Genomic DNA, 15,619 nt, shown 5'->3' on the forward strand with positions numbered 1-15,619 from the left:
GCATACCACACACTGCACACTACACACTGAATACTACACACTGCACACTATACACTGCATACCACACACTACACACTGCATACCACACACTGCATACCACACACTGCATACCACACACTGAATACTACACACTGCATACCACACACTGAATACCACACACTGCATACTACACACTGCATACCACACACTGAATACTACACACTGCATACCACACACTGCACACTACACACTGAATACCACACACTACACACTGAATACTACACACTGCATACTACACACTAAATACTACACACTGCACACGGCATACTCCACACTGCACACTACACACTGAATACCACACACTGAATACTACACACTAAATACTACACACTGCACACGGCATACTACACACTGCATACTACGCACTGCACACTACACACTGAATACTACACACTGCATACCACACACTGCACACTACACACTGAATACTACACACTGCACACTATACACTGCATACCACACACTACACACTGCATACCACACACTGAATGCCACACACTGCATACCACACACTGCATACCACACACTGAATACTACACACTGCATACCACACACTGCATACCACACACTGAATACCACACACTGCACACTACACACTGAATACTACACACTGCACACTATACACTGCATACCACACACTATACACTGCATACCACACACTACACACTGCATACCACACACTGAATGCCACACACTGCATACCACACACTGCATACCACACACTGAATACTACACACTGCATACCACACACTGCATACCACACACTGAATACCACACACTGCATACTACACACTGCATACCACACACTGAATACTACACACTGCATACCACACACTACACACTGAATACTACACACTGCATACTACACACTAAATACTACACACTGCACACGGCATACTACACACTGAATACTACACACTACACACTGCATACCACACACTGCACACTACACACTGAATACTACACACTGAATACTAGACCCTACACACTGAATACTACACACTGAATACTACACACTGCATACACACACTGAATGCTACACACTGCACACTGAATACTACATACTGCACACTACACACTGAATAGTACACACTGCACACTACACACTGAATACCACACACTGCACACGGCATACTACACACTACACACTGAATACTACACACTGCATACCACACACTGCACACTGCATACTATGTACTGCACACTACACTGCATATTGCACACTGAATACTACACACTGCATACTATGTACTGCACACTGAATACTACACACTGCATACTATGAACTGCACACTACACTGTATACTGCACACAACACACTGCATAGTACACACTGCACAATGCATACCACACACTGCATACTAACTACTGCACACTACACTGCATACTGCACACAACACACTGCACACAACACACTGCGTAGTACACACTGCACACTGAATACTACACACTGCATACTGAATACTACACACTGCATACCACACACTGCATACTGCACATTACACACTGGATACTGCACACCGCATATTACACACTGCATACTGCACATTACACACTGCATACTGCACACTGCATACTGCACACTACACACTGCATACCACACTCTGCACACTACACACTGCATACCACACACTGCATACTGCACACTAAACACTGCACACCACACACTGCATACTGCACACTACACACTGCATACTGAATACTACACACTGCATACTGCACACCACATACTATGTACTGCACACTAAGCACTGCATACTGCACACTACACACTGCATACCACACACTGCATACTGCACACTAAACACTGCACACCACACACTGCATACTGCACACTACACACTGCATACTGAATACTACACACTGCATACTGCACACCACATACTATGTACTGCACACTAAACACTGCATACTGCACACTACACACTGCGTACCACACACTGCATACTGCACATTACACACTGCATACTGCACACTACACACTGCATACCACACACTGCATACTGAATACTACACACTGCATACTGCACACCACATACTATGTACTGCACACTACACTGCATACAACACACTGCATAGTACACACTGAATACTACATACTGCATTTGTGTGTGTGCGTGTGTGTGTGCATGTGCGTGTGTGCGTGTGTGGTTGAAACAACTAATCTTCACAATGTTGCTGTGTAACCAAGAAAACTTTTCTGAATGAAAACTATAAGAGTGGTGTGTGTTGAGTTGAAAGTTGTCACGTCAGCATTTAATTCATCATGATTGGACCTGGATTTGTTCAGAGACCCTACATGACTCTGGGAACTCTGAGGGACCAAGTCATTTACCCCGACACCTACGAAGACCAGAGGAGGAAGGGTATCTCTGACCAGGTAGAGCGCGCACACACACACACACACACACACACACACACACACACACACACACACACACACACACACACACACACTACTGACACCTGGCTGGGTGCAGGTGTTGAAGGAGTACCTGGACAACGTTCAGCTGGGCCACATCCTGGACAGGGAGGGCAGCTGGGACGTCGTGCAGGACTGGATGGACGTACTGAGTGGAGGAGAGAAGCAGAGGATGGCTGTGAGTACATACTGCATACTACACAGTACACACTACATACTACACAGTACACACTATGTACTACACAGTACACACTACATACTACACGGTACACACTATGTACTACACAGTACACACTACATACTACACTGTACACACTATGTACTACACAGTACACACTACATACTACACGGTACACACTATGTACTACACAGTACACACTACATACCACACAGTACACACTACGTACTACACAGTACACGCTACAAACTACATACTACACAGTATACACAATGCATACTACACGGTACACACTACATACTACACACTGCACATTACATACAACATAGTACACAGTACATGCTACACAGTACACACTGCACACTACATACTACACAGTACACACACTACATACTACACAGTACACACACTGCACACTACATACTAAACAGTACACACACTGCACACTACATACTGCACAGTACACACTACTTACTACACAATACACACTGCACACTACCTACTACATACTACACAGTACACACTACATTCTATACAGTACACACTGCACACTACATACTACACAGTACACACACTACATACTACACAGTACACACACTGCACACTACATAGTAAACAGTACATACTACACAGTACACACACTACATACTACACAGTACATACTACACAGTACACACACTGCACACTACATAGTAAACAGTACATACTACACAGTACACACACTGCACACTACATACTACACAGTACACACACTACATACTACACAGTACACACACTGCACACTACATACTGCACAGTACACACTACTTACTACACAATACACACTGCACACTACCTACTACATACTACACAGTACACACTACATTCTATACAGTACACACTGCACACTACATACTACACAGTACACACACTACATACTACACAGTACACACACTGCACACTACATAGTAAACAGTACATACTACACAGTACACACACTACATACTACACAGTACATACTACACAGTACACACACTGCACACTACATAGTAAACAGTACATACTACACAGTACACACACTGCACACTACATACTACACAGTACACACACTACATACTACACAGTACACACACTGCACACTACATACTGCACAGTACACACTACTTACTACACAATACACACTGCACACTACCTACTACATACTACACAGTACACACTACATTCTATACAGTACACACTGCACACTACATACTACATACTACACAGTACATGCTACACACTACATACTACACTGTACAGACTACACACTGCACACTAAATACTACACAGTACACACTGCATATTACAAACTATATACTACACAGTACACAAGGGGTGCGGCTTCTTGTCTGGTTCCCAGGATCCAAAAAGAAGGTAAAGGAAAAGATAATAAGTATAGTCCAAACGGTGAGTTCTGCTCGCCACCAGGCTGAACCTTGGTTTGGTTCTGTGGTACACTTTGTGCTCCCTTGGTCTTCCTGGTGAGGCAAGGACGTTTGTCCTGCTCGGAAGTCGGGGTGAGAAGCAGGGGGCAGTTGGTTGGGAGGCAGTTTGACCAAGTTTGAATTTTACCATCAGCTACTGAACAGTTCACACAGAAATTCCCTGGAGTTGATCAGAGAGGAGGATGCTGCAGGGAGCCAATGGTGTCACGCTGTATAACACATCACAACTAGTCCGCACACTCAGTTAAAAACTTCCCCAATACAGATGATCCTTTATATTCTTGGAAGATTTTTTTTTTTTTTTTATATACTTAATTTTTTAAGTTTTATAAAGAGAACAAAACGGAACAGAACAATCGGGTCACCGGGTGAGATACATTGTGGTTTTTCAGTGGAATAAGTACAAGCAGCAATATTCCTGTGTTACATGGGATTACAGTTCTCTGTGGTGTGTCAGCGGAGGTTAACCGACTCTGGGTGGGAATTCCTCCAATATGAGTCCGTCCATCAATCCCATTATAGTCAGCAGATGAAGGTGAAATCACTTTCTCTCTTACATACAGTATATTTGCCATTTCACCCAGTATTTCTCAGCAGTTCCCACAGAGTCTCAGGGAGAATGTCAGTCTTTCCATTTGGTATAATTCTTTTACTGTGACAGTCTATTCTCCCATGGCTGGTGGCTCCTGGTTAGCCATTTCCTTGATGGAGAGTTCTTGCTGGCTATCAGTAGTAGGTTTAGAAGATTTTAAGTCAGATGTTCCATCCATCATCCATTGTCTGCCGCTTATCTGGGGCCGGGTCGCGGAGGCAGCAGTCAGAGCAGAGTTGCCCAGACTTCCCTCACCCCAGACTCTTCCTCCAGCTCTTCCGGTGGCACCCCAAGGCGTTCCCAGGCCATAGAGAGACATAGTCCCTCCAGCGTGTCCTGGGTCTGTCCTGAGGCCTCCTACCGGAGGGACATGCCCAGAACACTTCCCTCGGGAGGCGTCCGGGGGGCATCCGAAACAGGTGCCCAAGCCACCTCAGCTGCTCCTCTGGATGTGGAGGAGCAGCGGCTCTACTCTGAGCTCCTCCCTGGTGGCTGAGCTCCTCACCCTATCTCTAAGAGTGACTGAGCTCCTCCCCCTATCTCTAAGGGTGACTGAGCTCCTCCCCCTATCTCTAAGGGTGACTGAGCTCCTCACCCTATCTCTAAGGGTGACTGAGCTCCTCCCCCTATCTCTAAGGGTGACTGAGCTCCTCACCCTATCTCTAAGGGTGACTGAGCTCCTCACCCTATCTCTAAGGGTGACTGAGCTCCTCACCCTATCTCTAAGGGTACGCCCAGACACCCTACGGAGGAAGCTCATTTCAGCCGCTTGTATCCGGGATCTCGTTCTACGGAGATCTCGTACGGGGCGGTGAGGTAAAGCCGTACGGGGCGGTGAGGTAAAGGCGTACGGGGCGGTGAGGTAAAGCCGTACGGGGCGGTGAGGTAAAGGCGTACGGGGCGGTGAGGTAAAGGCGTACGGGGCGGTGAGGTAAAGCCGTACGGGGCGGTGAGGTAAAGCCGTATGGGGCGGTGAGGTAAAGCCGCACGGAGGAGTGAGGTAAAGCCGTATGGGGCGGTGAGGTAAAGCCGTACGGGGCGGTGAGGTAAAGCCGTACGGAGGAGTGAGGTAAAGGCGTACGGGGCGGTGAGGTAAAGGCGTACGGGGCGGTGAGGTAAAGCCGTACGGGGCGGTGAGGTAAAGCCGTACGGGGCGGTGAGGTAAAGGCATACGGGAGGGTGAGGTAAAGCCGTACGGAGGAGTGAGGTAGAGCCGTACGGGGCGGTGAGGTAAAGGCGTCCGGGGCAGTGAGGTAGAGCCGTACGGAGGGATAGGTAAAGGCGTACGGGAGGGTGAGGTAATGGCATACGGGAGGGTGAGGTAAAGGCATACGGGAGGGTGATGTAAAGCCGTACGGAGGAGTGAGGTAAAGGCGTACGGAGGAGTGAGGTAAAGGCGTCCGGGGCGGTGAGGTAAAGGCGTACGGGGCGGTGAGGTAAAGGCGTACGGGAGGGTGAGGTAAAGGCGTACGGGCGGAGTGAGGTAAAGCCGTACGGGGCGGTGAGGTAAAGGCGTACGGGAGGGATAGGTAAAGCCGTACGGGGCGGTGAGGTAGAGCCGTACGGAGGAGTGAGGTAAAGGCGTACGGAGGAGTGAGGTAAAGGCGTACGGGGAGGTGAGGTAAAGGCGTACGGGGAGGTGAGGTATAGCCGTACGGAGGAGTGAGGTAAAGGCGTACGGGCCGGTGAGGTAGAGCCGTACGGAGGAGTGAGGTAAAGGCGTACGGGGAGGTGAGGTAAAGGCGTATGGCGGAGTGAGGTAAAGCCGTACGGAGGAGTGAGGTAAAGGCGTACGGGCCGGTGAGGTAGAGCCGTACGGGGCGGTGAGGTAAAGCCGTACAGAGGAGTGAGGTAAAGCCGTACGGAGGAGCGAGGTAAAGGCGTACGGAGGAGTGAGGTAAAGGCGTACGGAGGAGTGAGGTAAAGGCGTACGGGGCGGTGAGGTAAAGCCGTACGGGGCGGTGAGGTAGAGCCGTACGGAGGAGTGAGGTAAAGGCGTACGGAGGAGTGAGGTAAAGCCGTACGGGGCGGTGAGGTAAAGCCGTACGGGGCGGTGAGGTAAAGCCGTACGGGGCGGTGAGGTAAAGGCGTACGGGGCGGTGAGGTAAAGGCGTATGGAGGAGTGAGGTAAAGGCGTACAGGGCGGTGAGGTAAAGGCGTATGGAGGAGTGAGGTAAAGGCGTACGGGGAGGTGAGGTAAAGGCGTACGGGGCGGTGAGGTAAAGCCGTACGGGGCGGTGAGGTAAAGGCGTACAGGGCGGTGAGGTAAAGGCGTATGGAGGAGTGAGGTAAAGGCGTACGGGGAGGTGAGGTAAAGGCGTACGGGGCGGTGAGGTAAAGCCGTACGGGGCGGTGAGGTAAAGGCGTATGGAGGAGTGAGGTAAAGGCGTACAGGCCGGTGAGGTAGAGCCGTACGGAGGAGTGAGGTAAAGGCGTACGGGGCGGTGAGGTAAAGGCGTATGGAGGAGTGAGGTAAAGGCGTACAGGCCGGTGAGGTAGAGCCGTACGGAGGAGTGAGGTAAAGGCGTACGGGGCGGTGAGGTAAAGGCGTATGGCGGAGTGAGGTAAAGCCGTACGGAGGAGTGAGGTAAAGGCGTACGTGGCGGTGAGGTAAAGCCGTACGGGGCGGTGAGGTAAAGGCGTACGGGGCGGTGAGGTAAAGGCGTACGGGGCGGTGAGGTAAAGCCGTACGGAGGAGTGAGGTAAAGGCATACGGGCCGGTGAGGTAGAGCCGTACAGGGCGGTGAGGTAAAGCCGTACGGGAGGGATAGGTAAAGGCGTACGGGAGGGTGAGGTAAAGGCATACGGGAGGGTGAGGTAAAGCCGTATGGAGGAGTGAGGTAAAGGCGTACAGGCCGGTGAGGTAAAGCCGTACGGGGAGGTGAGGTAAAGGCGTACGGGGCGGTGAGGTAAAGCCGTACGGGGCGGTGAGGTAAAGGCGTATGGAGGAGTGAGGTAAAGGCGTACAGGCCGGTGAGGTAGAGCCGTACGGAGGAGTGAGGTAAAGGCGTACGGGGCGGTGAGGTAAAGGCGTATGGCGGAGTGAGGTAAAGCCGTACGGAGGAGTGAGGTAAAGGCGTACGTGGCGGTGAGGTAAAGCCGTACGGGGCGGTGAGGTAAAGGCGTACGGGGCGGTGAGGTAAAGGCGTACGGGGCGGTGAGGTAAAGCCGTACGGAGGAGTGAGGTAAAGCCGTACGGGCCGGTGAGGTAGAGCCGTACAGGGCGGTGAGGTATAGCCGTACGGGAGGGATAGGTAAAGGCGTACGGGAGGGTGAGGTAAAGGCATACGGGAGGGTGAGGTAAAGCCGTATGGAGGAGTGAGGTAAAGGCGTAAAGGGCGGTGAGGTAGAGCCGTACGGAGGAGTGAGGTAAAGGCGTACGGGGCGGTGAGGTAAAGGCGTATGGAGGAGTGAGGTAAAGGCGTACGGGGCGGTGAGGTAAAGGCGTACGGGGCGGTGAGGTAAAGCCGTACGGGGCGGTGAGGTAAAGCCGTACGGAGGAGTGAGGTAAAGGCGTACGGGACGGTGAGGTAGAGCCGTACGGAGGAGTGAGGTAAAGGCATACGGGGCGGTGAGGTACAGGTGTATGGCGGAGTGAGGTAAAGCCGTACGGGGCGGTGAGGTAAAGCCGTACGGGGCGGTTAGGTAAAGGCGTACGGGAGGGTGAGGTAAAGGCATACGGGAGGGTGAGGTAAAGCCGTACGGAGCAGTGAGGTAAAGGCGTACGGAGGAGTGAGGTAAAGGCGTACGGGGCGGTGAGGTAAAGGCGTATGGAGGAATGAGGTAAAGGCGTACGGGGCGGTGAGGTAAAGCAGTACGGAGGAGTGAGGTAAAGGCGTACGGGGCGGTGAGGTAAAGCCGTACGGAGGAGTGAGGTAAAGGCGTATGGAGGAGTGAGGTAAAGGCGTACGGGGCGGTGAGGTAAAGCCGTACGGGGCGGTGAGGTAAAGCCGTACGGGGCGGTGAGGTAAAGGCGTATGGAGGAGTGAGGTAAAGCCGTACGGGGCGGTGAGGTAAAGGCGTATGGCGGAGTGAGGTAAAGCCGTACGGAGGAGTGAGGTAAAGCCGTACGGGGCGGTGAGGTAAAGGCGTCCGGGGCGGTGAGGTAAAGGCGTACGGGGCGGTGAGGTAAAGGCGTCCGGGGCGGTGAGGTAAAGGCGTACGGGAGGGATAGGTAAAGGCGTACAGAGGAGTGAGGTAAAGCCGTACGGAGGAGTGAGGTAAAGGCGTACGGGGCGGTGAGGTAAAGGCGTACGGGGCGGTGAGGTAAAGGCGTATGGAGGAGTGAGGTAAAGGCGTACGGGGTGGTGAGGTAAAGCCGTACGGGGCGGTGAGGTAAAGGCGTACGGGGCGGTGAGGTAAAGGCGTACGGGGCGGTGAGGTAAAGGCGTATGGAGGAGTGAGGTAAAGCCGTACGGGGCGGTGAGGTAAAGGCGTATGGCGGAGTGAGGTAAAGCCGTACGGAGGAGTGAGGTAAAGGCGTACGGGAGGGATAGGTAAAGGCGTACAGAGGAGTGAGGTAAAGCCGTACGGAGGAGTGAGGTAAAGGCGTACGGGGCGGTGAGGTAAAGGCGTACGGGGCGGTGAGGTAAAGGCGTATGGAGGAGTGAGGTAAAGGCGTACGGGGCGGTGAGGTAAAGCCGTACGGGGCGGTGAGGTAAAGGCGTACGGGGCGGTGAGGTAAAGGCGTACGGGGCGGTGAGGTAAAGGCGTATGGAGGAGTGAGGTAAAGCCGTACGGGGCGGTGAGGTAAAGGCGTACGGAGGAGTGAGGTAAAGCCGTACGGAGGAGTGAGGTAAAGGCGTACGGAGGAGTGAGGTAAAGCCGTACGGGGCGGTGAGGTAAAGCCGTACGGGGCGGTGAGGTAAAGGCGTACGGGGCGTTGAGGTAAAGGCGTATGGAGGAGTGAGGTAAAGGCGTACGGGGCGGTGAGGTAAAGGCGTATGGAGGAGTGAGGTAAAGGCGTACGGGGAGGTGAGGTAAAGGTGTACGGGGAGGTGAGGTATAGCCGTACGGAGGAGTGAGGTAAAGGCGTACGGGCCGGTGAGGTAGAGCCGTACGGGGCGGTGAGGTAGAGCCGTACGGGGCGGTGAGGTAAAGGCGTACGGGGCGGTGAGGTAAAGGCGTATGGCGGAGTGAGGTAAAGCCGTACGGAGGAGTGAGGTAAAGGCGTACGTGGCGGTGAGGTAAAGCCGTACGGGGCGGTGAGGTAAAGCCGTACGGAGGAGTGAGGTAAAGGCGTAAAGGACGGTGAGGTAGAGCCGTACGGAGGAGTGAGGTAAAGGCGTACGGGCCGGTGAGGTAGAGCCGTACGGGGCGGTGAGGTAAAGCCGTACGGGAGGGATAGGTAAAGGCGTACGGGAGGGTGAGGTAAAGGCATACGGGAGGGTGAGGTAAAGCCGTACGGAGGAGTGAGGTAAAGGCGTACGGGGCAGTGAGGTAAAGCCGTACGGGGCGGTGAGGTAAAGCCGTACGGAGGAGTGAGGTAAAGGCGTACGGGACGGTGAGGTAGAGCCGTACGGAGGAGTGAGGTAAAGGCATACGGGGCGGTGAGGTAAAGGCGTATGGCGGAGTGAGGTAAAGCCGTACGGGGCGGTGAGGTAAAGCCGTACGGGGCGGTTAGGTAAAGGCGTCCGGGGCGGTGAGGTAAAGGCGTACGGGAGGGTGAGGTAAAGCCGTACGGAGGAGTGAGGTAAAGGCGTACGGGAGGGTGAGGTAAAGGCGTACGGAGGAGTGAGGTAAAGGCATACGGGGCGGTGAGGTAAAGGCGTATGGCGGAGTGAGGTAAAGCCGTACGGAGGAGTGAGGTAAAGCCGTACGGAGGAGTGAGGTAAAGCCGTACGGGGCGGTGAGGTAAAGCCGTCCGGGGCGGTGAGGTAAAGGCGTACGGGAGGGATAGGTAAAGGCGTACGGGAGGGTGAGGTAAAGGCATACGGGAGGGTGAGGTAAATCCGTACGGAGCAGTGAGGTAAAGGCGTACGGAGCAGTGAGGTAAAGGCGTACGGAGGAGTGAGGTAAAGGCGTACAGGGCGGTGAGGTAAAGGCGTATGGAGGAGTGAGGTAAAGGCGTACGGGGCGGTGAGGTAAAGGCGTATGGAGGAATGAGGTAAAGGCATACGGGAGGGTGAGGTAAAGCCGTACGGAGGAGTGAGGTAAAGGCGTACGGGAGGGTGAGGTAAAGGCGTACGGGGCGGTGAGGTAAAGCAGTACGGAGGAGTGAGGTAAAGGCGTACGGGGCGGTGAGGTAAAGCCGTACGGGGCGGTGAGGTAAAGCCGTACGGGGCGGTGAGGTAAAGCCGTATGGGGCGGTGAGGTAAAGGCGTACGGGGCGGTGAGGTAAAGCCGTACGGGGCGGTGAGGTAAAGGCGTACGGGGCGGTGAGGTAAAGCCGTACGGGGCGGTGAGGTAAAGGCGTACGGGGCGGTGAGGTAAAGGCGTACGGGGCGGTGAGGTAAAGCCGTACGGGGCGGTGAGGTAAAGGCGTACGGGGCGGTGAGGTAATGCTGTACGGGGCGGTGAGGTAAAGCCGTACGGGGCGGTGAGGTAAAGCCGTACGGAGGAGTGAGGTAAAGGCGTAAAGGGCGGTGAGGTAGAGCCGTACGGAGGAGTGAGGTAAAGGCGTACGGGCCGGTGAGGTAGAGCCGTACGGGGCGGTGAGGTGAAGGCGTACGGGAGGGTGAGGTAAAGGCATACGGGAGGGTGAGGTAAAGCCGTACGGAGGAGTGAGGTAAAGGCGTACGGGGCGGTGAGGTAAAGGCGTATGGGAGGGTGAGGTAAAGGCATACGGGAGGGTGAGGTAAAGCCGTACGGAGGAGTGAGGTAAAGGCGTACGGGGCGGTGAGGTAAAGGCGTATGGAGGAGTGAGGTAAAGGCGTACGGGGCAGTGAGGTAAAGCCGTACGGGGCGGTGAGGTAAAGCCGTACGGAGGAGTGAGGTAAAGGCGTACGGGACGGTGAGGTAGAGCCGTACGGAGGAGTGAGGTAAAGGCATACGGGGCGGTGAGGTAAAGGCGTATGGCGGAGTGAGGTAAAGGCGTACGGGGCGGTGAGGTAAAGCCGTACGGGGCGGTGAGGTAAAGGCGTACGGGGCGGTGAGGTAAAGGCGTACGGGGCGGTGAGGTAAAGACGTATGGAGGAGTGAGGTAAAGCCGTACGGGGCGGTGAGGTAAAGGCGTATGGCGGAGTGAGGTAAAGCCGTACGGAGGAGTGAGGTAAAGGCGTACGGGAGGGATAGGTAAAGGCGTACAGAGGAGTGAGGTAAAGCCGTACGGAGGAGTGAGGTAAAGGCGTACGGGGCGGTGAGGTAAAGGCGTACGGGGCGGTGAGGTAAAGGCGTATGGAGGAGTGAGGTAAAGGCGTACGGGGCGGTGAGGTAAAGCCGTACGGGGCGGTGAGGTAAAGGCGTACGGGGCGGTGAGGTAAAGGCGTACGGGGCGGTGAGGTAAAGGCGTATGGAGGAGTGAGGTAAAGCCGTACGGGGCGGTGAGGTAAAGGCGTATGGCGGAGTGAGGTAAAGCCGTACGGAGGAGTGAGGTAAAGCCGTACGGAGGAGTGAGGTAAAGCCGTACGGAGGAGTGAGGTAAAGCCGTACGGGGCGGTGAGGTAAAGCCGTACGGGGCGGTGAGGTAAAGGCGTACGGGGCGTTGAGGTAAAGGCGTATGGAGGAGTGAGGTAAAGGCGTACGGGGCGGTGAGGTAAAGGCGTATGGAGGAGTGAGGTAAAGGCGTACGGGGAGGTGAGGTAAAGGTGTACGGGGAGGTGAGGTATAGCCGTACGGAGGAGTGAGGTAAAGGCGTACGGGCCGGTGAGGTAGAGCCGTACGGGGCGGTGAGGTAGAGCCGTACGGGGCGGTGAGGTAAAGGCGTACGGGGCGGTGAGGTAAAGGCGTATGGCGGAGTGAGGTAAAGCCGTACGGAGGAGTGAGGTAAAGGCGTACGTGGCGGTGAGGTAAAGCCGTACGGGGCGGTGAGGTAAAGCCGTACGGAGGAGTGAGGTAAAGGCGTAAAGGACGGTGAGGTAGAGCCGTACGGAGGAGTGAGGTAAAGGCGTACGGGCCGGTGAGGTAGAGCCGTACGGGGCGGTGAGGTAGAGCCGTACGGGGCGGTGAGGTAAAGGCGTACGGGGCGGTGAGGTAAAGGCGTATGGCGGAGTGAGGTAAAGCCGTACGGAGGAGTGAGGTAAAGGCGTACGTGGCGGTGAGGTAAAGCCGTACGGGGCGGTGAGGTAAAGCCGTACGGAGGAGTGAGGTAAAGGCGTACGGGGCGGTGAGGTAAAGCCGTACGGGGCGGTGAGGTAAAGGCGTACGGGGCGGTGAGGTAAAGCCGTACGGGGCGGTGAGGTAAAGCCGTACGGGGCGGTGAGGTAAAGGCGTACGGGGCGTTGAGGTAAAGGCGTATGGAGGAGTGAGGTAAAGGCGTACGGGGCGGTGAGGTAAAGGCGTATGGAGGAGTGAGGTAAAGGCGTACGGGGAGGTGAGGTAAAGGTGTACGGGGAGGTGAGGTATAGCCGTACGGAGGAGTGAGGTAAAGGCGTACGGGCCGGTGAGGTAGAGCCGTACGGGGCGGTGAGGTAGAGCCGTACGGGGCGGTGAGGTAAAGGCGTACGGGGCGGTGAGGTAAAGGCGTATGGCGGAGTGAGGTAAAGCCGTACGGAGGAGTGAGGTAAAGGCGTACGTGGCGGTGAGGTAAAGCCGTACGGGGCGGTGAGGTAAAGCCGTACGGAGGAGTGAGGTAAAGGCGTAAAGGACGGTGAGGTAGAGCCGTACGGAGGAGTGAGGTAAAGGCGTACGGGCCGGTGAGGTAGAGCCGTACGGGGCGGTGAGGTAAAGCCGTACGGGAGGGATAGGTAAAGGCGTACGGGAGGGTGAGGTAAAGGCATACGGGAGGGTGAGGTAAAGCCGTACGGAGGAGTGAGGTAAAGGCGTACGGGGCAGTGAGGTAAAGCCGTACGGGGCGGTGAGGTAAAGCCGTACGGAGGAGTGAGGTAAAGGCGTACGGGACGGTGAGGTAGAGCCGTACGGCGGAGTGAGGTAAAGGCATACGGGGCGGTGAGGTAAAGGCGTATGGCGGAGTGAGGTAAAGCCGTACGGGGCGGTGAGGTAAAGCCGTACGGGGCGGTTAGGTAAAGGCGTCCGGGGCGGTGAGGTAAAGGCGTACGGGAGGGTGAGGTAAAGCCGTACGGAGGAGTGAGGTAAAGGCGTACGGGAGGGTGAGGTAAAGGCGTACGGAGGAGTGAGGTAAAGGCATACGGGGCGGTGAGGTAAAGGCGTATGGCGGAGTGAGGTAAAGCCGTACGGAGGAGTGAGGTAAAGCCGTACGGAGGAGTGAGGTAAAGCCGTACGGGGCGGTGAGGTAAAGCCGTCCGGGGCGGTGAGGTAAAGGCGTACGGGAGGGATAGGTAAAGGCGTACGGGAGGGTGAGGTAAAGGCATACGGGAGGGTGAGGTAAATCCGTACGGAGCAGTGAGGTAAAGGCGTACGGAGCAGTGAGGTAAAGGCGTACGGAGGAGTGAGGTAAAGGCGTACAGGGCGGTGAGGTAAAGGCGTATGGAGGAGTGAGGTAAAGGCGTACGGGGCGGTGAGGTAAAGGCGTATGGAGGAATGAGGTAAAGGCATACGGGAGGGTGAGGTAAAGCCGTACGGAGGAGTGAGGTAAAGGCGTACGGGAGGGTGAGGTAAAGGCGTACGGGGCGGTGAGGTAAAGCAGTACGGAGGAGTGAGGTAAAGGCGTACGGGGCGGTGAGGTAAAGCCGTACGGGGCGGTGAGGTAAAGCCGTACGGGGCGGTGAGGTAAAGCCGTATGGGGCGGTGAGGTAAAGGCGTACGGGGCGGTGAGGTAAAGCCGTACGGGGCGGTGAGGTAAAGGCGTACGGGGCGGTGAGGTAAAGCCGTACGGGGCGGTGAGGTAAAGGCGTACGGGGCGGTGAGGTAAAGGCGTACGGGGCGGTGAGGTAAAGCCGTACGGGGCGGTGAGGTAAAGGCGTACGGGGCGGTGAGGTAATGCTGTACGGGGCGGTGAGGTAAAGCCGTACGGGGCGGTGAGGTAAAGCCGTACGGAGGAGTGAGGTAAAGGCGTAAAGGGCGGTGAGGTAGAGCCGTACGGAGGAGTGAGGTAAAGGCGTACGGGCCGGTGAGGTAGAGCCGTACGGGGCGGTGAGGTAAAGGCGTACGGGAGGGTGAGGTAAAGGCATACGGGAGGGTGAGGTAAAGCCGTACGGAGGAGTGAGGTAAAGGCGTACGGGGCGGTGAGGTAAAGGCGTATGGAGGAGTGAGGTAAAGGCGTACGGGGCAGTGAGGTAAAGCCGTACGGGGCGGTGAGGTAAAGCCGTACGGAGGAGTGAGGTAAAGGCGTACGGGACGGTGAGGTAGAGCCGTACGGAGGAGTGAGGTAAAGGCATACGGGGCGGTGAGGTAAAGGCGTATGGCGGAGTGAGGTAAAGGCGTACGGGGCGGTGAGGTAAAGCCGTACGGGGCGGTGAGGTAAAGGCGTACGGGGCGGTGAGGTAAAGGCGTACGGGGCGGTGAGGTAAAGGCGTATGGAGGAGTGAGGTAAAGCCGTACGGGGCGGTGAGGTAAAGGCGTATGGCGGAGTGAGGTAAAGCCGTACGGAGGAGTGAGGTAAAGGCGTACGGGAGGGATAGGTAAAGGCGTACAGAGGAGTGAGGTAAAGCCGTACGGAGGAGTGAGGTAAAGGCGTACGGGGCGGTGAGGTAAAGGCGTACGGGGCGGTGAGGTAAAGGCGTATGGAGGAGTGAGGTAAAGGCGTACGGGGCGGTGAGGTAAAGCCGTACGGGGCGGTGAGGTAAAGGCGTACGGGGCGGTGAGGTAAAGGCGTACGGGGCGGTGAGGTAAAGGCGTATGGAGGAGTGAGGTAAAGCCGTACGGGGCGGTGAGGTAAAGGCGTATGGCGGAGTGAGGTAAAGCCGTAC

The 15,619-nt window shown here is 55.3% G+C and overlaps 1 protein-coding gene across 4 annotated transcripts in view; it reads left to right on the forward strand.

The window, feature by feature from the left end:
* abcd3a (ATP-binding cassette, sub-family D (ALD), member 3a) overlaps positions 1 to 15,619 on the forward strand; it is a 49,420-nt gene that overhangs the window by 23,731 nt on the left and 10,070 nt on the right. For all 4 annotated transcript variants that reach the window (XM_080515298.1, XM_080515297.1, XM_080515299.1 and 1 more), the window contains 2 exons: positions 2,330 to 2,419; positions 2,520 to 2,639. In XM_080515298.1, coding sequence (XP_080371424.1) covers positions 2,330 to 2,419; positions 2,520 to 2,639 — 210 coding nt within the window. The remainder of the gene's footprint in view (positions 1 to 2,329; positions 2,420 to 2,519; positions 2,640 to 15,619) is intronic.

Source organism: Blennius ocellaris (assembly GCF_963422515.1).
Source record: "Blennius ocellaris genome assembly, chromosome: 19".
Classification (NCBI taxonomy): Eukaryota; Metazoa; Chordata; class Actinopteri; order Blenniiformes; family Blenniidae; genus Blennius; species Blennius ocellaris.